At 39.8% G+C, this 9,506-nt stretch overlaps 1 protein-coding gene across 1 annotated transcript in view; it reads right to left on the reverse strand.

The window, feature by feature from the left end:
• CNGB1 (cyclic nucleotide gated channel beta 1) overlaps positions 1-9,506 on the reverse strand; it is a 56,946-nt gene that overhangs the window by 27,469 nt on the left and 19,971 nt on the right. The window contains exon 6 of the mRNA XM_015411181.1: positions 8,414-8,464. Coding sequence (XP_015266667.1) covers positions 8,414-8,464 — 51 coding nt within the window. The remainder of the gene's footprint in view (positions 1-8,413; positions 8,465-9,506) is intronic.

Below are 9,506 nucleotides of genomic sequence, written 5' to 3' on the forward strand. Positions count from 1 at the left end.
AATTCAAGAATTGTGCAACAAAAGAATCTGCCAAGAGATGTAATTGTCCAATTATTGACCAAAAGGATGAAAGAAATTATATTTAGGAAGCAATTTGTGGATCCTTTGGAGATGGATGGGAAGAAGATAATAATAATGAAAGAGCTTCCTAGGGCGATAATGCAAGATAGAAGAAATTTCAAGAGGTTCACAGACGAGCTGAAACAGAAAAAATATAAGATTTAGATGGGAAATACCACAAGGTTTGAGTTTTGAATTTCAAGGCAAGAGGCAGATGATAAAGACAACATCGGATATGCTGAGATTCTTACATGACCATGATAGTGACTTTGGAAATAAATAAGAAGACACAAAATGGAGTACAAATTTATATCTTGGAATGTAAATGGTCTGAATTCACCTAACAAAAGGGAAATTGTAAAACATTGGCTAGAGAAACAAAAATGTAATGTAATTTGTCTACAGGAAACCCACATCAGAAAGCAAGATTCTAAATATTTGGTAGCTAAAAGACTAAGAATTTTATTCACTGACAGATAAAAAAAAGAAAGGGACAGTGATGTATATTAAAAAAGAATATGAACCGAAAGAAGTATTTAAAGATAAAGAAGGAAGGTACATTGCAGTTGAAATGGATATGCAACAAAAAAAGACTTTGATTGTTAACATTTACACACCAAATGGGACTAAAGAAAAGTTTTTTGAGGACTTGATGCAGGAACTGGATCAAGTAACTCATGAACAAATTGTGCTGTTGGGAGACTTTAATGGCACAGTCAATAACAAAATAGACAGATGCACAAAGAAGCCAGATGAAAGAATAGGGAAACTACCAAAATCTTTTTTTGAACTTGTCAAGCAGGAGAAATTGGAAGACGTGTGACAAAAATGGAATCCTACAACCAAAGACTTTACGTTTTATTGAAACAGACATGAGTCCTTTTCGAGAATTGACATGATTTGGGCTACCAAAGAATTGGTGTTAAAAACCAAAAAGGTGGAAATTATGCCAAAAATAAACTCGGATCACAACTCGATTTTATGGATATTGAAAGAAGGAAGGAAGAAACCGAGATGGAGAATAAATGAAGATCTATTAGACATACAAGAGACAATTCAAATTATCAGAAAAGAAACCATACAATTCTTTGAAATAAATAGGACTATGGATATTGACATTCAGACAGTATGGGATGCTTATAAAGCAGTAATGAGGGGTCTATTGATTTCACTGAATAGCAAAGAGAAGAAAATGAAATTGGAACAGCAGAATAAACTTATAGCAAAAATTGGGGAGAAGGAGAAAGAGCTGAAGAAAAGACCGGGAAAAAAGAAAATAATAAAAGAAATTCATTTACTGCAGGAGCAGCTTAATGTGATTTTGAATCAAGAGATCTACTGGAATTTGAAAAAATTGCTACAAAAATCTTTTGAAGGAGCAAATAAGCCGGGAAAATATTTGGCCTGGCAGTTGAAGAAAAGGAGAGAAAACAAAATTATAAATAAGATAGTAGATGAAGGTAAAGACATTGTTGACAGTAATGGAATACGGAGAGCTTTTTAAAAATATTATGCAAAACTATTTAGTAAAAAACGAGTTGAGAAGGAAAAAATACAGAGCTTTCTTGACAAACAAAAAATACCAAAAATGACTGAGGATATGAAGAAAACATTAAACAACCCTATTACAAGGGAAGAGATAGCGAAAGCGATTCAAGACACAAAATTGGGGAAAGCTCCAGGACCAGATGGATTTACCGCAAAATATTATAAGAAATTTAAAGAAGAGCTAATTCCAATGTTTGAACTGCTGGCGAATGAAGTAAGAAAAAAAAAGAAGATTCCAGAGTCATGGAAAGAAGCAACAATCTCACTTATACCAAAAGAGGCACAGGACTTAACAGATGTAAAAAATTATAGACCGATTTCGTTGCTAAACAATGACTACAAAATCTTTACCAGAATTATTTTGGAAAGAATCAAGATGTACCTGCAGGAAACGATTGAAGAAGAACAAGCCGGTTTTCTCCCCAACAGGCAAATCAGAGACAATATCAGAGTTGTAATTGACGCGATTGAATATTATGATAAACATCCTGAAAAACAAGTAGGCTTCTTCTTTCTAGATGCAGAGAAAGCCTTTGACAACTTAAATTGGGACTTTATGTTTAGTGTGGTGGAAAAAACGGAGGTAGGAGATGCATTTAAGAATGTAATTGAAGCCTTATATACAGAACAAAGAACAATGTTAGTAATAAATAATGAAACAGCGGATTATTTTAAAGTGCAGAAAGGGACATGGCAAGGCTGTCCACTATCACCATTATTATTTATATGGATTTTTGAAGTTTTGTTGCGACAGATAAGAGAAGATAAAGACATAAAGGGCTTGACAAATAAAGGTTTTTCTTATAAATATAGAGCATTTGCAGATGATGTAATGTTTGTAGTTGAAGAACCGATAAACAATTTGCCAGTGCTGATGGAAAGAATAAAAGAGTTTGGAGACCTGGCGGGGCTCTATGTTAATAAAAATAAATCGAAAATTATGTGTAAGAATATGAGTGAAAAAAAGCAAGAAGAATTACAAAAGCTGATTCAGTGTGAAATAGTTAAAAAGACTAAATATTTGGGTATTGACTTGACAATGAAGAATATTGATTTGTACAAAAACAATTATGAAAAGTTATGGCAAAAATACAAACAGACATCAGGAAGTGGAATACATTGAACTTGTCATTATCGGGAAGAATATCAGTGGTTAAAAAATGAATGTATTACCACGTATGATGTTTTTGTTTCAGACGATTCCTATTGTAAAAGGAGTAAAAATATTTTATTTATGGTAAAAAGAAATTTCAAAGTTTGTCTGGGCAGGTAAAAAACCAAGGATTAAGATGAAGATTTTATGTGACGCGAAAGAGAGAGGTGGTTTTCAATTACCGAATTTTAGACTGTACCATGATGCAGCATGCCTTGTCTGGCTAAAACAATGGATTATGTTGGAAAATAAGAAACTGTTGGCATTAGAAGGGCATGATTGCAGATTTGGTTGGCATGCCTATCTATGGTACGAGAAAGTGAAAGCAGATGGCTTTTTTAAACATCATTATATCAGAAGAACACTTTACGATGTATGGATTAAGTATAAAAGGTACTTTTCGGACAAAAGACCTCTTTGGATTGTGCCAGCAGAGGTAATAAAGCCTTTTTCGTCGTCAAGAGGAGAAGATTGGGTACAGTATAAAGACATGTTAAAACAGGTGGGAAATGTATATGAAATGAAAATGGAGGAGGACTTGGCATTTAGATATGGTTGGTGGCAATATAGACAAATTTATGATGTGTTTAAAAAAGATAAAAAGAGCTATGGTTTTAGGGGGGAAAATAATGAAATTGAAAATGTATGGTTTGAAGGGGGGACAAAACAAATTTCTAAAATATACAAAGTGTTGTTAACATGGTATACTGAAGATGTGACAGTTAAGGAACATATGATAAAATGGGCAATTAATATGAATAAAGAAATATCTATGCCATCATGGGAATTTTTGTGGAAAAATGCTATGAAAATATCAACATGTAATAATCTGAAAGAAAATTGCTACAAAATGATGTATAGATGGTATATGACACCAAAAAAGATTGCAAATATAAATTGTAATATGTCAAACAAATGTTGGAAATGTAAAAAGATGGAAGGTTCTTTTTATCATACGTGGTGGACATGTGAAAAAGCAAAAGAATTTTGGACACTTATACATGTAGAAATGGAGAAAATAATGAAATGTAAATTTAAAAAAGAACCAGAAATATTGCTGTCAGGACTAAAAATGGAAGAACTTAATACATCAAAAAGGACACTAATGTGGTATATGATAACAGCTGCAAGAATATTATATGCTCAGAACTGGAAACAGGACAGAATTCCAGAAGTTGGAGAATGGATTGAAAAATCGCTTTTTATGGCAGAAATGGACAAAATGACAAGGAAGCTCAAAAATGAAGCGGCTGAAGATTTTTTTGCGGATTGGAAAGACTTTAAAGGCTATTTAGAGAAATATTGGGATGTTAAAAATAACTTGATTTGCTTTGTAAATTATTAGAATAACATAAAAGGGAACAGTGATGGATATATATATAAAAAATAGTAATGGAATATAAGTTACCTATAAGATAATATGACTGAAACATATAATGATTAAAGATGTGAACGGGTGGTGGGAGCGCTGTGGGAAGCCTGTAAAAATGGGGGGGGGGGGGATGAAAAGGATATAGACTGAAATGGACATAATTGAAATGTGTATTATCCAAATAAAAATTGTGTTTAAAAAAAAGTTTTATTCAAGGTATAAGTTCGTGTGCAAGCAAGAAATCACCACAACCACCTATATGTAATAATTGAGGAAATTTGTTTCAATGTGTCTGAAGGAGTGTGGATCTACACATTTTTGACATTGTCCTTCACAAGCGACATTTTTGACATTGTCCTTTGCAAAAAAAATTGACATTGTCCTTCACAAGGATCCCAGAATAAACATAACACACAGGGGATGAAAGGACAGATCCTTTTGTGAATTAGTAATGAGTTAAACACCAGGATTCCTGGTCCAAGAAGCACAAGAGAGGAGATCTCACAACAGACAGATCTCACAATGGCAGGAAGCAAGCAGTAGGCTGTGTATGGGACAATGTGCAATTTGTTCATAAATGATCCAAAACTGAAGAACAGCAAAACAACAAAATCTGCAGAAGCCACCAAGTTTTTTAAAGGATTTTGAAGTACAAAGAGAATTATGAAGAACTCCAAGAGGTGCAAGTAAACAACTGGGCAAGTAAACAACAATGTGACAAAGGAGGTTCATCATCAATGAAAAATGATTCACATCAAGGGGGAAAATGCCAGGTGTATGTACCAGCCAACAAGGTCTGACAAGAGAAAGAAAGAAAGAAAGAAAGAAAGAAAGAAAGAAAGAAAGAAAGAAAGAAAGAAAGAAAGAAAGAAAGAAAGAAAGAAAGAAAGAAAGAAAGAAAGGCTTTTTGAGGGATTTTTCCTGTTCCACATGTATTTAGCTCCCTCTAGTGTCCAATTTGACATTTAAAATGTTCATTTCCAGTTTATTTTCCTGCAGTTTAAATCTATAGGGTAATAAACTGGAAATAAACCTGTTTTATGTCGAATTGACCACTAGAGGGAGAAAAACACATGCAAAACAGGGGGGGGGACTGGAAGAAACAGGAACTTAACCAGGAGTAAAACGAGAATGCAGAAAAGGCTAACGAAATGGCATTTACCTGGGTGTGTAAGATGAAGGCCGTCTGTACCTGGTGTTTAAAATGGTTCCCCATAAGGGTAAGTGGCCTGTAGTTCTGGATGGGGGCCTGCGGGGATAACCTTCACCAGGTTGATGGGACTTCTTAATTTGCCTGCCTACATTTCCCAGAAGTGCTAGGGAAAAAGGGCAGGAAAATATGGACATGCCCCAGGGGTGGAGCTAGGGGGATAAAGGCTTTGGCCCCTGAGGAGAGAAGTCTTCAGCTTGGTCTTCAGCCTTTGGCTCAGCGTGGACGGCAGCTTCAAGGGAGTAGACAGGTGGGGGCTCCTGTTGCCTCAAACTCCAGGGCATCCAGACCATTATAAACCGTGGTGGACAGCCAGGAGGGCAACAGTACCAGTGACCAGTCTAATGGAGGGCTGGGGTTTCTCCACAACCTCCAGAGACAGAGAGGGGTGTGTGTAGGGGACAGAGGAATGGCGTTTTAAATCATATTTATTTTCTGCCCAGGTTGTGTTAATGTGCTTGTGTTTATTTTCTGCGCTTAACTTGTACATAGTTAGAATAAACTCTTTTGAGTTAAATAAGACCTGGTGTGCCTTGATTACCTAGTCCTCCCCACTCAGCACGTTACCAGGGGCAAAGAGAGGCCAGGGAACTCAAACGGGCCCAAATCAGAGAGGTTGCCAATGCTCCAGGGGGCACCCAAAGATTGTGGTACTAACTTCCCAAGGTGGGGGAATCAGCCAGAGGGGTCTCACTGTCCCTCTAGGAAGGCGGTGTCAATTCAGTGAGTGGTGGCAGCGTGTAACGAAGGGAAATAGCCCCACCAAGCAGAGTGGGAAGGCAAAAACAGGGGCTTGTGAGCCACAGAACAGCTGCTCCGTCTCCCAGGGCTGAGGGCGGGTCCCCATTTTGCCACAAGGCCAATGAAAATACTGGGTTTTGTAACTTGTTAAAGGATGGTGCCCGACCAGTTATCGACTCAATAACATTTGTTATAATATTGCTGTCCTGGAGATGCTTCCAGTTAAGAGGGTATGTGCAATTATTCAGAAATGTTCAAAGAGGGTGATATATGCCATAATAATTGATTCTGAGATGCCAGCCAATCTACTAAATATTTGTTTGGCCCATTAACTATACTAGTGGGGAGGCAATGTCACAAGCTGTTTGGACTTTACTAACCACAGCTAAAATTTTAATAGCGAAATATTGGTGTAGCACAGAACTTCCCTCGTTTCATCCTTGGCTTATTAAATCATGGGGAATAGCACAATACTACAGATAACTCTAGGTAGTTAGGCCCTTGAGTTAGATGGCTTTTAAATGGGATTAGATTCATTCATGGGGGGAATCTATCAGTGGGTGTTGGCCATGATATCTAAAGAGCACCTTCACTTGCAGAGGAAGCATACCACTGAATATCAGGTGCTGGGAATAACTGTGAAGGAAAGCTATCACCAGGGGTCATTTCCTGCAGGAGCACACAGGAGCGGAGCTCCAGCAGTAAAGAGCCCAGGGGGCGGGCACATGCAACAAGCCCCACCCCCTGCTCCCAGCAGCCCTCAGTCAGAGTAAGAAGCAGCCAGGTAAGTTTCAGAGCCCGCCCCCTGGTCCAAAACAGTCCAGTGGCACCTTTAAGACCAAGTTTTATTCAGGTACAAGCTCTCCCTCCTCTGCAAGGACAAATCTGCACGTCCCCCCCCCAATAGCTAGGAATCTAAAACAGTCCAGTGGAGCCTGAGCAGTGGGTGTTGCCTTCTGACACACTTCCGGCGATGTCAGGGGGTGTGATATATGCAAATGAGTTATGCTAATGAGCTCCTGCACCTCTTTTTCTACAAAATGACCCCTGGCTATCACTTTCCTGCCATACTTGTGGGCTTTCATTTGGGGCATCTGGGTGGGAAACAGAAGGATGCCAGACTAGATGGGCTTTTGGCCAGATCCAGCTGGGCTCTTCTTAGTTCACTACCTACCACAGAGGCAAAACCTTTTCATCATTCCAAGACTTAACCACAAATAATAATATCGATGAGGGCACTTGTACAGAAATATTGATTTCTAAAAGCCCCTGCCTTCCCCTGGGATGTCTTGCTGATACCCAGAAGGCACATAGCTGATGGGGAAGGCAGGAGAGTGGGTCACCTGACTGCAGAAGGAGTTCCCAAACTGCCAGCCTATCCCCACTTGCACCCATGACAACTAAGAAATGGGCACATCCCCTGTCTACTCCTGATTAGCTGATGGCCACGGCTGGTCATGATTAGATTGGGGTTTAATTGTCTGATCCCTTGGAAGAGAGCTCTCTCTCTCTCTCTGCTCTTGTGTTCTTGCTCTCTGCTCCCTGCTTGTTGTTTTATTGCACCTGGACATGTGGTCTGTTGGAGAACAAAAGGATTGCTTTGTGCCTTAGAGCACATGGAGGGCAAGGATAGGATTCCTCTTAAAAATCCCTTGGTACCTAACTGGACTATATACCTTGGATATTATTTGGACTGATGGACTCCTGAAGTTGGTAAATATGTATCTCTTACTGTGTATTTAAGGCAAACTGCCTTAGGCTTATTGTTTGGCAATCTTTCATTGTTACTTGCAATGCTCTGTGCTGAATAAAAACTTATTCTTGTTTCTAACTTGTCTTTGATGTTGTAACTGGGATTCCAAGTCTATTTCCTGTGCCTACCTGGCCACACGCTACCATTGAGCATTAAGTGTACATCTCTGGGAATGAGGTGCTAATGTGTTAAGCCCTAGATGCCAGCTGAGAGATCTGAATCTCTGCTCTGAGCTGGAGGGGATTATAGAATACTGAGAGATTCTGGTGGCTTATTGTTCTGAATCCAGAGAGGGTAGCCTACCTCTCTGGGTCGTTGTTTAATGTATTGTAAAAGGTATAGGATTCCCCTCTCATTCCTGGACAGGCTTGAGGGGCAGAATCCTATACAGCACTCCTTAACACAACTTTTAATTTCTGTGCAAGGCTTAAATACAAATAATAATATCAGTGAAAGACTTTAATGCAAACGATAATATCAGTGAGGGCACGGCTTAAACGAAATCATGCAACTTTTAATTTCTACACACAGATGTTTATTTTAGACAGATACAAAACCAAGTAAAAATTGACCAACCTTGAAACGCTGAGACTTTAGGTAATTCTTTCTCATGGCCTTTTTATCAGTCTAGATGAGGAAGCAGAAAGGAGAGAACAGAGTCACTTGAAAGAAAACCTGATTGATTGATTAATTGATGATTGTAATTAATGAATCGCCCCATCCCTGCCACAGCAAGGCTCTGGGCGATGTACAAAAGCCATAAAACAAATACAAGATAATACCAGTTAGAACATGAATAAAACATTTCAACAATCAGATGGCGAATAATTAATCAATCCCAATTCCAACTGCCGGCTGCTTTGCAGATGGGGCGGGGGGAGGGCGGGGTAGTCGTAAATAACAGAGAACAGAGAAGGATGCCAGCCAAGGTGGAACCGTCGCTGTCCTCAGTCAAAAGCCTGGTGGAACATCTCTGCCTTGCAGGCCCTGCGGAATTGCATCAGATCCTGCAGGGCCCTAGTGGTGCTTGGCAGAGAGTCCCACCAGGTTGGGGCCAGGACTGAAAAGGTCCTGGCCCTAGTTGAGGACAACCAGATGTCTTTGGGGCCGGGGCCCACCAGCAGGTTGCTGCCTAAGGAGCACAACACTCTACCAGGGGCATAATGGAGGAGATGATCCCGTAGGTATAGGAAGCTGATTTACATTTCATAATACTGGGAAAGAAACAGCAAGTGAAATTCCTTCTAGGGCTGCTTCTAACTGGACAGTTCACTCCACCTCACACACACACACTCTCTCGCAGGTTTTTTTCTGACCTTCTTCCTGATATTGTTGGGGAGGGGGGAAGGAAGGAAGGAAGCAAGGAAGGAAGGAAGGAAGGAAGGAGGGAAGGAAGGGCAGTTGCCAGCTCTGCTGCTGCTCCAAACGCCAGGTTTCCCACCCACCCAGCTTCCAGCCCAGCACCATCTCCTTCCCCATGTGTACCTGGCTTGGACATGAGTGCTTGGCTCTGGCTGCAGTGGCTCTGTGTGCTCCCAGGCCATAGTGGAGGGACACCTGGCTAGCACCTGGCTGAGGATGATAAAGACCCTTGGGACCGCCCTGAGTGGACTCCTTTGCTGACCGGGTCTTCTCAGTAACCTAACACCAGAACTGAAGAAAAGCTGTT

This window comes from Gekko japonicus, unplaced genomic scaffold (assembly GCF_001447785.1).
Source record: "Gekko japonicus isolate JY-2015 unplaced genomic scaffold, Gekko_japonicus_V1.1 scaffold944, whole genome shotgun sequence".
NCBI lineage: Eukaryota > Metazoa > Chordata > Lepidosauria > Squamata > Gekkonidae > Gekko > Gekko japonicus.